Source organism: Etheostoma cragini, chromosome 3 (assembly GCF_013103735.1).
Source record: "Etheostoma cragini isolate CJK2018 chromosome 3, CSU_Ecrag_1.0, whole genome shotgun sequence".
In the NCBI taxonomy this organism is placed as follows: domain Eukaryota; kingdom Metazoa; phylum Chordata; class Actinopteri; order Perciformes; family Percidae; genus Etheostoma; species Etheostoma cragini.
The window spans coordinates 12432332-12449504 of NC_048409.1; the positions used below are offsets into that span (position 1 = coordinate 12432332).

At 40.9% G+C, this 17173-nt stretch overlaps 1 protein-coding gene across 2 annotated transcripts in view; it reads left to right on the forward strand.

The window, feature by feature from the left end:
• The first annotated feature begins 3119 nt into the window (after positions 1-3119).
• Positions 3120-17173, forward strand: part of prkd2 (protein kinase D2) — a 36332-nt gene continuing 22278 nt past the window's right edge. The window contains exons 1-2 of one of the 2 annotated variants that reach the window (XM_034867898.1): positions 3120-3677; positions 3718-4194. In XM_034867898.1, coding sequence (XP_034723789.1) covers positions 3868-4194 — 327 coding nt within the window. In that variant the 5' untranslated portion in view covers positions 3120-3677; positions 3718-3867. The remainder of the gene's footprint in view (positions 3678-3717; positions 4195-17173) is intronic. The other variant, XM_034867899.1, reaches the window with a different exon arrangement.

Consider the following 17173-nt stretch of genomic DNA (forward strand, 5'->3'; position numbering starts at 1 on the left):
AATGGGAGGAAAAGGGTTTGTTATTCATGGTGAGCGGATTGTGCCATTCAAAGGACAGGCCTACCCAGGACCAGGACCAGGCCCAGGAGCAGGAGCAGGCCCTCCCCGTCGCCACCAAACCGTGTGGATTTTTGACTTGATTTTATGGGGATTGACGACTACAGACCAGCGGCGACTAGTATGGAGCTAGATTTGTTTCTTTATTACATGCAAGACAGTAAACTCTTTGAGTGAAAACCTTTCCACACTGATGGCAAAAAAAAGCATTTTATGAGAGAACATTATTTTTTTGAGAAAACCTTTTCATATCAATAACAAAAAAAATAAATTGAGACTAAAAAAAGTTTAAGTATAAATTTAAAAGTCGACATGCTGCGCTAGTGTCGCGTTTAAGCTCCGTGTATTTCTGCCTTAGTTTCGGTTTCCCCCTCTTATGTAAAGCATTACAGCCACGTCCCTACACCATGTCTCATTCAGAGACCAGAGACCCAAACAGGCCTCTGCGTCTGTCAGAAGGTCTGAGAGCAGAGCAATCACGTATTGCACACCAAGGTAGGTGCAGGTAGATTGTTTTCTGAAATATAGTGACTTTATTCTTGTAATAGCCAATTATAACTTTATTTTTCACAAAATATTACGACTCCTCCAAACCTCAGAGAACATAAATGGTATAAGTTATAGCCGAAATCTTGCTAAAACATCTGAAATATTACAGTCCAGGGCTAGCCTATCTTCATAAATGAAAATGAATAATGAATCACTGAGGTGGATACTTGTCATGCAAATTCAAGGAGGTTACATCAACAACAAAAGAAGAGAAGGAAAGAATAAATCATGCCTGAGCTGCATGTTTGCTAACTCAGATATTACATAGAAATTTTGATATAAAGGAGAATAAATACAAAACAATACAGAATGCCTGATAGCCTTATTGCAATGTATTCCATTGTGTTTATATATATTTATATATTTTTTAATATATATATATTTATTTATTTATTCAGGAAAGGATAGAAATAGGTGCACACAAATGCACCAAAATGCAAGAAATTAAGTGTTTATTGTTAAAAAAAAATATTCTGGGGGTTGACCCCCAGACCGCCTGCATCAATAATTGTCCCTGATTCTCTTAAATCAATATCATTTTCTTGTATATTTGCCAACCAATATTTTCAAACATGTTCAATTTCATATATTTTCCGAGGGGAAAATCTGTTACCTGCCTGATAATTGGCCTAAAGGTAAAGAATAATAAAGTAAGTGACTTGTAAAGTATTTCTTTTTGTTTGACAACTAATCAACCCTACACATTAATGGAAAAAAAAAACGATTTGGTGTAAAAACACAGTCACCCTCATGTTGTCCTCATGTCAAATTGATCCATTTTCTTATATCAATGTTCTTTTTAATTACCCAAAATAACGTGATTGATTCCACACAACAACTTTGGCAAGTACAAATCTCTACTTTCCTTAATTTTGGGGCGTCTTATTAAATGTTAAAGTATTTGAAAAAACAAAATGAAGTGCTTTTGAAATAGTATTGAGTAAAAGTTGATATGTTCCCGTCTGTGATTATCCATCAACATAAATTCCTTTAATATTAGTCTAAATAATTCCTAATCTCTACTTTTCTAACTCAAACATTAGGTATAATTACTAAAAACTCGGTTGATTGACCATAAATTCAAAAAAATAACTGTAAAACTACACAGTGTTGAAAACGTAAAAAAAAAACTGTCAAAAGTGTTGAAAAATAAGTCAAAAAAGTAAGAAAAAGTTAAAAACATTGTTAAAAGCCTCAACAAAAGTGTTGATTTTCAGTTTTGACCTGAAGACCACTCAAGGGTTAAGTCATTTTACGGCACAATTTTGAAGTATGACAGATATACATATATAAAGTTACACATGTAAACAGATCTATGACGCTCAATAAACAGTTAGGCAAATGATCCAGTAGATGGTGCCAATGTTCAATCAGTGTTAGAGTTACAACGTATTCTTCCAACAGTACAGGTCACATAAGATGATGAGGTACTAGAATTTAATTTAACGTATTGTTTTTATACTCTCAGTACTTTTAGAGCAACTTGTATAATTGATAAAGGTCCTGGAAAATGTATTGAATGAATTGAAATACATTTAAACCTAAAGGGAACGTAGGCTTACTGTATATTGAATGACTTGAATTCACTCAATACATTTTGTCTGGCAACAACACTTAGTTTTGGAAAATGCAACAAAGCAGCCCTATTGCCTCATCTGTATTCAGGAATTAATTATTCAATATCCAACTCCACCAAAACATTGCTCTCTTGTGGTAGAAAGTAGATCCTAGCCAACGCTATTTGCAGCTGATGAGTTATTAAAGTTCCCTGTCATTAATTAGTTTGATTGAATAGGAAGTTGTGAGATGGCTTCACAAAGAGAAGCATGATGTGAAGGTAAGATGACAAACTTCATATAGTTAGTGTGTTTCTGCATTTCAAACGAGGGAGATGTTCATGAGCAAAGGTGAAAGGCATTATTTTTCATCTGCGTGCTTGATTGTAAGATAAGATTAGTGGTGCACAGTCACAGCCATGCTGATGATAATGGTAAGCCTATTTTCTAAGCAGATAGTGTATCCCGGTGTGTTTAAAGTACCACCCCCCCCTTGCCATGAAATTTCCCCATTTTACTTAAACTTGCATTCAACTTAGCATGAAAACAACATAGCAATAGGTGTGGTTCTGTTCTGCAGTCTGTCAGATGTGTGTCTAATAAGAATCCAAAGAGAAAAGGTGGAAAAATAAAGCACAAAATAGAATTTTACTGAGGGGCAGAAAAGGCTAATGCAGTAAGAGGCAGGATGAAGAATAGATGGGAGGGCTTTTGAGCGTGGAGCTGCCTCCTCAGGCAGTGTAAGAGGATCTATGCTGGGAGGGAGCAAAGAAGACCAAAAAGCCCAAAGCAAGGAAGAGAGCCAGAAAGAGGAAAAGGGAGGAGGGAGAGGCCGGAGAGTCAAAGGGCGGGACTGTCTTAGAGGCTATTGGCTTCAGGCTGTGTCAGTCATTCTACTTCCTCCCTGGCTGGGGCAAGATCACAGATGAGAGGGCAGGAGGGAGGGGTTGAGGGAGAGAGAGAGGGAGGTACCCTGAGACGGCTCTCTCTCTAGTTCTTTCTCTGTGTGTGTGCTTTTTCACAAAAAAAGACTGAACTGGGGCTGAAACTGAAACAGGGCAAGACTCGTAAAAGGAGTGCAGTCTCTTACTCTCCTGCATTCTCACAGTTTCCTGTTCAAGGAGGCCATTTTGTAACTCAGCCTGGAGAAGAGGCACTAGAAAGTTTGTCATTGTTTATGTTTGTTCTCTCCCACAGCCGGGAGTTTCACAATTAAGTTTGGACTTTCTCCCCTGCAGAGCAACTTCTTCGGACGAGAGAGGGGAAGGAGGGAAAAAGGTGGATGAGTTCACGAGTCTTTCACACACACATTGCTCATGCTTGCTTGTCATGCCGGGACAATAACAGGAGTCTGAAGGTGAGAGAGCACGAAAGAAGTGGCAGAAAGGAGGAAAAAAAACACAACTTCCTGGATAAGGGTTTCTTCCTTGATCCACTGGGAGGGGGTGGACACAGGACACAGAGGAACCGGGACTCTCTGCTCTGCTCTGCTTTGCTGTGTGTGTGTGTGTGAGAGTGTCTGTGTGTGTGTATGTGTGTCTGTGAGAGAGTGTGTGTGTGTGTGTGTGTGTGTGTGTACCCCTCTCTCCTCCACTGAGACAGTTCCCATGATTGTGGATTTTCTGAGAACTGTAGACTGCACCTGGCCGTGTGTTTGTGAGTGTGTATGTTGCCAGCCACAGGCAGCTAACAACCAGGACTCTAAATGGCTAACGCTAGCCCTTGTATGTCCTTAGGGGCCATGACCCAGGTCTTCTTTCCTCCTGGGGGCTCCTCACCACCAAGCTCGGCTGTGATCCAGCAGGGGATTCCCATTTCCATGCCCTCTATGCCCGCTCAGGGTGCTTTTCCTATGATGGACCTGGTACTCGGGCAGGGTCCTGGTGGGGCTGTGATACCTTCACTGCCCCCCACTCCAGCAGGGGTCTCCTTCATCATCCAGATAGGCCTGACCAGAGAATCTGTCCTGTTGCCCCTGAGTGCTGACCTGGCCTATGTGAAACAAATCGCCTGCTCCATTGTTGACACCAAGGTAGGAATTGTGTACAGTATGTGTGTGTGCAAAGTGGGAAGGGTTGCTTGTCAGGTTAAACTGAGCGTATTCCTTCTCTAGGTAGATAGCTGTTAAAGTAAGAGGCTCTCAAGCCACACTTTGTGTGTTTTTAAGCTGTTTGCCAGATAAACAGTTTGGGTTCTTTCACTCTGTTTTTGTGTCTCCAACAAAAACCTTTTTATGCACTCCACCATTCTCATGAGTAAATGAAAGGGTTTAAACATGCAATGACAGCCATGACAGACTGAGAAAATGTGCAAAATGCCACATTTTGTTCAACTGTAATTACAGCAGTTGGCGTTTTTTTTCTTCCCTCACACAGTTGGAGGAGAACACTGTGTTCAATTAGGCTGTTGTTATGCCACATCCAGCCCTGCTGACTAGTAAAGGGGATGTTTGTTGCCTTAGTGTTTGTGACAGTTTTCATCTGGTTGTTGATGCATGACATGAAACAGGAAATATAGGTCATTAATCGCAGCACTTAACATGAAAACCTACCTTAGTGCATGCCTCAACATGCAGCTAAACAAAAGGAAGTCTATATCTAAATGTTGAGGAGCACCTGGAGAGCAATGAGCAAATACAGATCAAATGGGGTCTGCATTCGATACAGCCTAATCCCACGGTGCTCCACGCCTGTGACCTTTTTCTTGTGATGGCTAAAAGTCCCTTTCACTTCTCCTTCGTACAACACCAGCAGTTTTGCATCTCATGCCCAAAGAACCGATCACACCAGGCCAACTTTCATCTATTTGCTGAGCACAAATTGTGTTTTTATCATTGTTATAATTTTTTTTACTAGTCAGTGATCACTTTTAAGTTATAGCTTTGTATTGCTCAGAAATGCCAAATGTCTTCTAACCTTGCTGAAGGCCTCGTTTTTTCAAGCTGTCCAAAGAATTTGAGTGTCTTTTATTAGTCAATTTTAAGCACAAGCTTTTACTGCCTGGATTTCACTTTTGTGTGTGTGCATATTCTTTTCTTAAGTCTTCTACGACTTCTACAACAACATTAGTGTACATTTAAAAAACAAACATGGCTATCTTTCATAAGCTTTGCAGCCTCTCTGCTGTGTTTTCCAGTTCACAGTATAAATCACGAGGAGGGCACTAGTTTTTCCTGCACAAACTACTGAGACTTAATGTGAGTTTCTCAGGAGGTAGTATAGGTTGAGTAAAAGAACTGTTGGAATAATAACTTATACATATATCTTCTTTACTAGACTAAAAAAGTAAAGTTCAAAACAAAAATGAGCTGGAGCGGGGATAAGTAGTGAAATCCTCTTTGCAACAAGAAGCAAGTAGTGTTATGGGAAATATGGTCTTTATAGTACATGAAAACTACCAGTACTAAGTCAGATTTTTACCACTGAAATGCAGGAGATAGCATTATCCTACCCTGGTAGTGGTAGTTTGAGCAGGCCGTGTGTTTATCTGCCAATTAGGCTGGTAGGTGTTTTGAGTAGTGGATTTCCACAGCTTGCTAAGAGCAGCTTAAAAACTCCCCAAAATCCCAAATCCTCCAGGAAATACTGGTAGCTGTCTCCATTCAGCTTACATACTCTGCTAATCTGTTAATTTAAGTGGTTCTCCGGCCTGTGCTTGGTTTAATGTAGTAATCAGCTGCTGTACTGATGCTGGATCTGTGTACTGACACTGAGATCAGTGGCTGTAGTGTGGTTTTCGAACTGTTTCCACATGATTAGAACAGATATGGTTGGAGGTGTTGCTTACAGTCATCAAAATGTAAACATCAGCAACTCTCGGCCTGTCCAGTTCACTTGCGGCTTCATCTATTTCTCTTCCTCTTTTTTTGTTTTTGCTCTGCCAAACTAACTCTCCTGTGTAATACAAGAGAGGTTGTTGTTGGGGTTTTGAGGCACTTATGTTTGTCTTTTCTAGCATGGTAACACCCGTCTAGATGAAACTTTGTGTTTTTAGACACAGAAAGGAATGTTGAGTCCTCTGCAAAGTACTATATCAATGTTGGGTACCAGTACCAGTTTGTGGCTCTTGCTCCACAGCCTCTAATTTGGAAAAATACTCCCTTGTCAGCAAAAAAAAAGACAAATTGGTTTGGTTTTTCCTAATTTCTTCCTTTTTTAACATCTTCTCCTCTTAACAACAGGACAGTCACTATTTAATCCGCTGACTAAACTCATAGAACCCTATTTCAAATTCGAGAGCAAAAGTTTTAAAGATCTTAAATATGTAAGGCTACATACTGCAAATGTTTTTTCTTTTATTTGATGAACAGGAGCAGCCTTAAAAATGATAGTATGGCTTTAATAAAAATCTGGAAAAAGACAATAAAGAAGGTTGCCATCATTCGTTGATCAACAACTTGAAAGACGTTTAAAGAGAAAAGGAAAGAAACCGAATGTTAAAGGGATTAACTGTTATCTGAAAGTACACAGGTTGATTTAATCAATAATAGCACGTGTATTTAAGCCTTAGGATTGATAGTTTAATAACTGAACCACAGATCCCACTGAGTCATCCTGTGTGGAGTTTGCACATTCTCCCTGTGGTTCTTTCCATCCAAAATACGTATTGGGATACTCCCGCCATTTATTTTGACCAAGGCTCTGACCTCAGTCAACAATAGTTGTTCACTAAATGGTAAGGATGGGTCAAATGCGACAAGAGCATGAATTTCCCCTCTACTACTAAACTACTAGACGTCTAGTCTCTGTAATGTGTATTGTTCAAAAGTTCAGTATGAGAAATGGCTGGTATTTCAGTCTTGCTTTTGGTAAAACTAATGAAATCCTGAGGTAGTTGTGTCCAGAGCGATTTTAATTCCCTGTCCTTTTCTGAGTTTACTTTAAGAGAAACAGCAGTCCTACTTTTCTGTCTTCTTCTGGAAAAGATGGAGACAAGGTTTATAACGTGAATGGAGAGATATTTCCTTCTTTGTTGAGCTGTGTAGATTGAATTATTACTTTATGTTATCACTATTATTATTACTTCAACTTCTTACTATTCAATCCCAAAAAACATTGTTATTCCCACACTCTGCAATCCCCAAAAGCCCCCGCATACAGAATTCCTGCCCTGCTAGGAGCTACAGATTTAGGTGTGAGATTCGGACAATAGACAGCTTGTCCTGGTCTGGCTAACTGAGTGTGACACATGAGTTGGACTGTGTGTGCACGCATGAATGCCTACATTGGTGTGTTTAAAAGGGTATTGAAGGCAGTGTGGTACCCCACACCCCCGCCCACGGTCATCTCTCCCATCCCAGAAAGGGTGAGTCACCGGTTCTGTTTATTCACAGGCTCCCTAGTTGTGTTCCATTGACACGTTTTTCCATACACTTCTCTGAGGAGGAGCACACACTCCCCCGGCTTCAACTTCCAACACCAATGTTAATGCCCATCCTACAGCTCTTGTCTATATAGTCCACTGATCTGAGCAGTAGGCCCAGTCTCTAAGGCCAGAAATTCAAATCCACCTTTAGTCACAAAACAGTATCTAGACCCCACAGTTCTCAATCCTTTCTCTAACCTAGCTTGGCTGTGTACCTTGCAACTGGGCTTGCCAAAATCCCATTTAGCCGGCCTTCCTTTAGCTGCCCAACCCCCCCCCCTCCTGATGGAACAAGAACTAATAGCGTGGCCTGGAAACCAGAGGTCTGTCTCCATTCAACCATGATGCAGCTCTGATGTATTTGCTCTTTTGTTGGACAGGCCTCACTGATCCCCGGATTTTCCCAGTTGCTGTTTATTTTTTCTCATTTTACCTTCTACCGATGTATTTATTCTATAGCTTAAAGATCATTAGACTTTGATGTTTCAAGGATTGTTCATATTAGGTGAGATGTCCCCTTCTATTTTTATGAGTAATGATAATGTTGGAAAAAAACCTATGTAAAGAGAAATTGATTTCTTCAACAGAATCCTCTCCTCTCCTATCCCTCATCCCCTTCTTGTGCCTTACCCTGTCTACCTTCCCTTGAGATCCTGTACTTCCTCTCCTTATCTGCTCATCTCCGGTCCCTTCCGCTTGCCTTATCACTGACTTCCTCTCATACTCTGTGTCCTCTTCCTCCTCGCATTCCACCTCCCATTCATCCACTTTCCTTTTTTTTTGCACTCATCGGCCGACTGCTACTGGCCTTCCTGTCAGTCTCACCTTTTCTGTAGGTTGTTTTGCCGTCTTGAGCACACTTCAAGTAAGTTACTGTAATATAGTGACATTCACACTCTTGTCTGGCTGTACGAGGCAGGACAAGAACAGGTTTGGAGGACATAGACTTTCTAGGAAGTGAGAAGTCAAAGATTCTGTACTCCCACTTTACCTAGAATGATCCCTGTTTTTTGGTAAATATTAGACATTGGTGACAGGTAATCCTAGGCCTTAACACAAGTAGCTACAGAACGATATAGTTAACGAACTGTAGGGTCAGGTCTGGCTTTGTGTTTCCCTCCTTCACCTAGTGCCAGAAGGTGTGTCAGCTCTGCTCTTTCAAGACTAACTAACAACCTCAGTCAGTGGGTGTGTTACTGTGTGTGTATGTATGTCAACGTGTGAGAACCTGCTGAGATCTGTCAGTGTTGGCTGTGGTCACATTACTGGATTGTTCAACACCTCTGCAGATTAATCTGTGATGACACATTTAGCAGCCGGCAAGCAGTGTTGAATCCAGCAGTGGATGCACAGGAATCACACTGATGAGAACTCCTTTATACTGTCGAAATGACTGGACATTCAGTCTTGGACTTGCAGTTCTAATTTCATTTGTTTTTTGTGTAACATTAACTGGTGTAAATACATGACTATAGATGTTTATTCTATTTTTTAGTTAGATGGGTAAAAACACAAAGAAATATCAGCAACTACACACACACATACACACACACACAGCTGTGGCTGAGAGCCCCTGCCCTTGCCATTGTTTCCACCTCCGTTTTGGAAGGGTCTGTTGCTTTATCTCTCTCACTGGAGAAGCGGTTTGGCCCTGGGAATGGGATGATACACACCACCTCCTGTTTACCTCACTCTCCTGCAGATGTATTCTACACACACGCACACACATTGCAAAGTAACGTAACAGTTGACCCTGATTTTCCAGACAAAGGCCCAGTGTGACAGACAAGGTCGTATTGTTAGTATGAAATCAACACAGTTCTGTGTTCAGAGCTGCTGTAGGTGAGGACGCTGCCTTCGTTTTGTCCACTGTAACGATCTAATGTTATGGGGGATTTGTCTTGCAGCTTTAATTATTAAAAAGCCTCCTGTATGTGTCGAAGCCACTGGGCAAATACACTCTGCTTATCAGTACAAACCTTCGTTGGCCGATGAATGAATGGCAGTCAATTAGCAAGACACCGGCAAGTGGATATACAACTGAAAGAACTGCTATAAAGGAAATGGTGTCCATTTCAAAAGGGTGGACCCACAGCAACATGTTTTAGTTCTGCTTACCCATAACTCTCTCTCCCTCTCTTTGCTACTATTTGCATGGTAGTGGAACAGCTTTGCATGACTAACCGTGCCTGGTGTCTCCGGGTTTTCGCCAGCGAGCTGCGGGGGAAGCTTAGTTCACACAAGGACATTTGATTATTCAAAGTATGCACTGTTGGCTGGAGCCCAGTGACAGGGATATGTATCAGAGTGAGAGAAAGGTGGTGGTGGGATGGTAGATGGAGATTTTAAGGGTTTGAATCTTGAGCACAAGCTGAGATTGTGATCCTGAAATGATCCAGTCCTAGGTCTTATGTTGGCAGTCGTGGCCCTTGTTTTTGCTGGTGACATTCCACTCACGTATTCTATTCACAACAACATCTCTAAAAAAAGGTCTGAACAAGTTGACCATGTTCCCCATGAAGTTTTCTCTTTCTTTTCTTTTGCAGTTTTCCTTAGTCAAACTCTGATTTCCACCAACTGCGGATCGGCTCCGCTGCGTCACGGCTCCGTGCTCGGCCGTCCGTTAAAAAACCAACCAGGTCCGGATTAGTTGCGGAACAGCTGTGGCCATGACTGACAGCTGAAGTCACAAGGACCCACGAGATCTCGCAAATTCACGTATGGCCGCGCGATATAACAGGATGTAGTTTCTATAAACAGAACCACAAAACCTCGGACCTGTTGACTTCAAGCCTGTCTGCGCTCATTAAGGCATTTTCAAAGGTGTAGTGCAAGGAAATGTGATCCGCCGTGAGCACGGCGTATTTTATTTTTTAAATTAACTGGATGTATTATTTTGTTTCTGTGCTTGACTTACCCACACAATCTGCCCTGTGCTGAATAGCTGCAGAGCTCGTCTGCATCCGGCAAAAATAGAAGATCTGCGTATCTGCTCCGGAGCTGGGACGGAGTCGGAACTCAGCCGTTCTGTAGTCTGTGAAAATACACACGTTGGCCCTCATTTATCAACCAGCTCAGATATGGCTGCAGAAATCCTCTTACAACAGGCTTCATGTGGGATTCATGAAACATTCCAATCACACCAATCAGAGCGTAAGATGGGCGTACACTGATAAATGCAGCGGCTGGGAACAATCATTACTTAAATATCACGCTGCAATATGTTCTTGGTATTGAGGCCTCGTCCCTACGATTCACGACATGGTGTAATCCGGCTAAGAAGCGGCGCTTTTCAGAGGTGGAGATTGAAACCCTAATATCTCAGGTTCATCTGCAGTAACGTGTGTAGACCTACTATTGTCTAAAAACTGGAATGGAAGGCTGTAGAAAGAATGCGGAATGAAAGCGATCACTGATGCACTACTACAAAGAACTACAACAAACTACCATTTTTTTGGGGACTGTTATTTCCACTCTTCATTCTAACTCCAATCGGTTGTCAGACACCGCCTACCAAGAGCCTGGGTCTGTCCGAGGTTTCTTCCCAAAGGGGAGTTTTTCCTTGCCAGTGTCGCTCTGTTGCTTGCTCTGGAGGAAACTACTAGAACTGTTGGGTCCTTGTAAATTCTTGAGTATGGTCTAGACCTCCTATCTGTAAAGTGTCTTGAGATAACTCGTTATAAATTGATACTACAAATAAAATTGAATTGAATGGATGCAGTCAACAGGGTTGCCGTAGTGATATTTATTTATATTTATAAATATTATTTTTTAATTGTATTATATTATATTTATTTGTTTAATTTATACATCCTCGACATATGTATGCGATAGTCCTAATAGTAACATACAGGCTTATATTGCAATCTCTTAGGCCTACATGTAGGTGTACCCATATTTAAATGAACACACAGTAGCAGAGTTTATGCAGTGTTCTTTTTTTTTTATTTATATGTTTTTTTCATGAGTCAGAGTCAGGCCACTGTGAGAGAGAAGGCGTGTCCGCTCTCCTTTCAAAAAGAAATCGTTCACTTGTGGCCATTAGCGACACTTTAAAAGACAAACAAAAACCTGAAGAATACATCAAAATCTTGTGCATTGTCATCTTTCCTGTATTTAATATCATTGCCAAACATAACACTATAACTTTTAACAGCAAGGAATAAAATCCTGTCTCCTTCATATACCCCCCAGTTGGGCCTCGGCTGGACACTGCTCTCAGGGCATCGGGTCATCTGGCTTTAATGCTACATTTTCCTGACAGAGCTATCTGCTCTTAATGAATCCGATTCCGTTCCACCGTGGCCCGTGTGTAGTTCATACGCACGTTTCATAAATGAGGGCGTTGACTTTAATGGAAACCTATTGATTCTGCTGCCGTTCCGGAACGGATACGCAGCCGTTCCGCATTGGTGGAAATCAGGGGTTAGGGCCCTATTTTAACAGCACGAGTAAGCGATGAGTGCACCTGCCATTTTGGTTTATGTACTTGCAGCAGTGCAAAGAGCAAAGGGGCTTGGTTAGGGGAATTATAGTTCAGAGTGTTTGGTCAGGTGATTCTCAGCCAGTCTCATCGATGATCTCATTGCTCTAAAACAGTTGTGACAATCACTGTGGTGCGTGACAACAGCAGCTCAACAAATGGAGAACCATATCGTTGTCTGGTGCGGAGTGGCAAGTAGAGCGGCACACACAGCACCACTCATCTGCAGTCACAAGCAGGTGGTGTGTTTTCTTAACTGTTCAATTATGATAGAAATAAATAACAATAGATGTTAATCAAGCCGTTTATGTGACTGCATTTCAGTTTTATTGCATGGAGTTTTTCTGTAGCAGCCTGGTTTCATCAGCACAGGATTTAATCAAGGTAAACCCAGTGATTGGAGATGTGCAACTGCACAGCAGCTGTCCAGAGTAACAACACATCTGTGTTGCTGCCTTTAGGTGGCTGCACTTCCTTTTAGGAACATTTTTGATTGTGGGCTAGATAAATACAATTTATTAGGTTAAATTAGAACTTTGACGTAACTCACTTGGCATCGTTTTTTGAACCAATCAGTACACACATTTTTCCTGTGCAATAAGGGATGGTTGTGGACATTTTTGACACAACTTGTGTGTCTTGCCTTATTAGATTCCATTCTAGTGATGCTAGTAACTGTCTTACTGTCGACTCGAAGAAGTCCTCCTTTTTGTTTTAGGAAAATTGTTTTCCTAGAACAATTATTTTTTATAGAACTTTTTCATAACCAAAACTAGTGAAATGAGACCAAAGTTTAAACAAAGCAGAATTATCCTTAAAGGCTGACCTGAGCAAATATTTTTTAGTCCTTTCAAGGGCCGACTCGGCCTCTCGGACCCCTGCATTCCTTCTCTAGCTTTTAGCAAATGAGACCTTATGATACTAATCTGCTGATTAGCTTCGGTAAAAACGGTTTTGTGCCGTAATCCAATTGGGGGCCGCAGAGCAGGGCTTTGGTGGCATTTGGAGCGTTTGTACCAGTTAGAGAGAATTTCTTCTCTTATCAGAGAAACTGCCCAACACAGGGTTCTTTGAGAGGAGGGAATCACACAGTGACTGCCTTTGAAGAGCAGAGAACAAAGCTACAGAGATATTGATACAGGCCCCAAAACTAAAACTATTTGCTGATTTTGTGTGTGTGTCTTTTGTGTGTGTGTGTGTGTGTGTGTGTGTGTGTGAGAATGTTGGGAAGACTGCAGACAATGGGCTCAGTGTGATGGTTAACAGGGTGGGTTGGGTTGGTCTGGGGCATAGTGTGGCCCAGACACATGGTGAGGTACCTGTGTGTGTGTGTGTGTGTGTGTGTGTGTGCTTTCAGGGGATGCTCAGTTATGAGGGGAAATGGGCAAAGCCAGTCTTACCTCAGTAGATAAACACATGACATCAAAACTCAAGACAGAAAGTCAATGGACGAAGCAACTGGAAAAGTAATGTCTCCATCAGTTAGGCCTTTAGTACTCAACATGGGGTTGAATATTCACCATAATGACTTTAATTATGTGTTATAATAATCACAATTCCTTTACATACAACATAAGAATAATTAATGAACTCAAATAGTACTATTAATACTTGTTCTCAGCCCTGTTTCATGGCAGCTCCCCTTGTCCTCTCTTTGTTGCTCAGACAATTCACTGACTAGACAAAGTCTCTCGTCATGGCCTAGATTATCTAAGGCCTAGATGCCCAGCCAAGAGGAGGTGTTGAAGTCTAGTTTTCTTGAACTTGAATTGCAAATGGCAACAATAAAGTGCCTACCCCAGCTTTTAACCCTTGTAGGGTATTTGGGTCAAATTGAAGAAAAATGGTACAAATATATAAAACAAAATCTACTTGAAAATTAATGGCCTTACTTTATTTTCTGTGATAAACGTGTTTTCCTAACTCAATTCAGAAACTTAACCTGGATATGACCACTCGTGTTTTTCCAAGATAAGAATGATCCCATAGTGGATTTTCAACATGAATTTTAACCTTAGGACAAAAAACAAATCCCACTTTCATTTCTAATTGTGTGCTAGTAGAGACTGATTGCATTCCCTAAACATGTATGTTGTCTCAGTTGTTTGAAATTGAGATAAAGACAATATTTGTTTAAAGATTATGAAGTAACATTTTGTTTCAGAATTGTTTTTTAAAACCCAATATAAGTCACGGGTCAGTTTGACCCGTCGGATACGAGAGGGTCCGTAAGTGAAGACGATACACGGGTTAAGCAATGTTTAGACACTTTTTAAACCATTTTTTGTTGCAGTCTGGCTAAGCGTTACATGAGACAATTGACACCACTCTCATATTTTGTCAACTATATATCAAGTCAGAACCAGAATATGCATGGCTTAGCTTAGCACAAGGACTAGAAACGGGGAAAACCATTTAGCCTGGCTCTGTCTTGTGGCAATAAAATCCATCTCTTGCTTTAATGCTCAGTCATGTAGATGTGGTTGCAGTTATGCAGAATACTAAAAAGATGGTGTGATTGTCTGTGTGGACACAGTTTGTGTGCAGTGCAAAACCCGAGATACAGTATTGTTTGCAATGGCGGATTTAGAATTACTATTTTCTGGAGTTTTAAGTGACCGCAACCCAGATCCGTAAATGTAACCATATGTTTTTCATATGGCCGAGTTCAGTGTACAGCCTCCAGCATTTTCAACCCCATAAAACCATACCCCACATAGGAAAGAGCAGGTAAGTAAAAAGAGGGAAAGAAAGAATGCATGTGGAGAGAAGAGGGGAACAGGCATAAAGAAAAGGGGGATGACTCAGATTACAGCAATGTGCCTATTGTGGTGTTTGTGTCCATGGCGCTCCTGGCGCATGGAGAAAGTTCTCATGGCCAAGCATTTGTGGTTTAATCTTGTTAAGGTAGATTTGTTAATCCATCAAGTAGCAGATGATTATTAACCCTGGCAGTAAAGGGATGAAGGGCAGAGCCAATCAATCAGGCGGTGTGCCAAAAACAGTTTCTCTTTTAAATCTGGAATAAAGTCTTGTAAAATGTGACCTCAGCAGGATGTCACCACAGGCATTTGAAGCATCTATGTTTTCAGAAGTCTTTCTCAGTTTCTATAATTACAACTAATTTGATTATTAGCACCATTACCAACACAGTTTTTTTTCAGATTTGATATGACTCACTAGAGGCAGATGCTTGGGAGACTGGATCGTCACAGTATACTTTCTGAGCAGTCATGCAGAGAACTTAGGCTGCCCTCCTTTCCTCCTGTCTGAACATGATTGTCACTTTGAATAAAAACATGAATTTCTGTTAGTTCTGTGGCGACAATTTATTAATTAAGTTACCGACTGGCCAAGGTAGTCTGTAACAGTCACTCTATCCAGTGTATGGGACTGAATGAGTACTGCCATTATCTGATCTTAAATGTTCTTCCACCGGTTCTTTGCTTCCAAGAATGTTGTTTGCAAATACGTGCTTTTGCAAAGACAAAAAATTAAGATAAATGTTTTTCTGTAACAGTTGGTGAACTGATAAAGAGAACATGTGATGGACATGAATGATGGAAATACATTATGATAATGAGGGACCTGCTTTTACTTCTTCTTTGATATCCTGTATTGCTCTAGAAACAAAACAGCTAAACACACAGTAGACCTAAATATGCCAAATTAAAATTACCAAATGTAGTTATAGTATTGCAAGGCAGTAATGGAGTTCTTGGATTGTCTTGTTGTAACTTTTTAACCATTTCTTAAACAGGCGACATATGGATTTTCAACTTCTTTTTAGCAAGATACTGAAAATGTATACAATATTTGGATTGCAACACAAGCAACACCACTAATATCACTTCAGAAAATATGCCTTTACACACTTTTTTTATTACTTGATGTATGACTCATAATTTCCAATCTCTAACTTTCTTAGCTTAATAAACTTGTTTCCAAACATCTTTGTATCGTTCACTCATCACCCAGACTTTCCGTCTCTTCTGTTATGAAGGCCTGTTTTCTGTCTTTCCCTCTTGTCATGAATCAATGACTTGTTCATTGCAAAGAGTGGATTGTGTCCAAGGTTCCTATCAGCTTACCTGCTCAGAAGCGAGCCAAGGAAAGACAGAGAGGTGGAGGAGGATGGATGGGGGCTGATGGAGAGAGGAGCTGTTTGCAACAAAGGCTGGTTCACAATAGCAGTGCGTGTCTCCTTTATCCCCAGACCCCTCTCTCATGCCTGGTCACGGCTCTCATGTTACCTCCCCGTCCTCTTTTGATGCCTGGAGCAGAATGAGACACTTTGTCTCTGTGCTCCTGCTTGAGACTAAGCTTCTTCCACTTTCTGGGCACGTACGCATGCACGCATGCATGCACGCACGCACGCACGCACGAGCGAACGTACGTTTTTTTCTATGAAGTTTGTCCATTTCAATCAGTATGATTGATTATCTTTTCACTGTCATGTACTCTGATCTGAAATTAATCTACCTGCTCATAGCATAAATAAAATTTCACCATCCCGCCATTTCTTTTCCATTTAAACCTTTTGACCACTTATTTTTAAGCATACTGGACTCAAAGGTTCTTTTTGTTATTCAGAAAACGTCAAATTTGCATGTGTGTCTGTCTGTCTGTCTTAAACCCAGATTGTTGGTATTTCTTTGGTTCATGCGCTTCATTTTTTTTTTCACTGTGAAATTATTAGGTACGCATGTGATGATTGTGAATGCATATTTATGAATACTGTTACATGTTGTGTGTACACTCCCTCCTCCAGTCAGTCTTGCAAGTTTACACAGTTATCTCTGGTATGTAGAAAAGCAAGTCAGAAATGTGAACCTGATTACATACACACAGAAAACCTGAGTCATGGGAGAAAATAACTCATGCTCATTGTAAAGAACATGAGGAACCATATCTTTACAAAATAACCAATGTACAATGCAAACACTTTACGTTATCTCTCTGCCATGCCACTGCCCTCACCTCACTAATATATGTCTCATACGTTTACACTTAGGTCCCTCCCCGTATCAGGTTTCAACAGAAAACATGTTTAATCCAGGAAGAGCTTTTGCATGTGGTGCAGACGGATCTCATGAAAGGGCGTATGTATGACACATATGCCATGATTGGCGTGTTATCAAGACGCATACTCGCTTTTAGCATG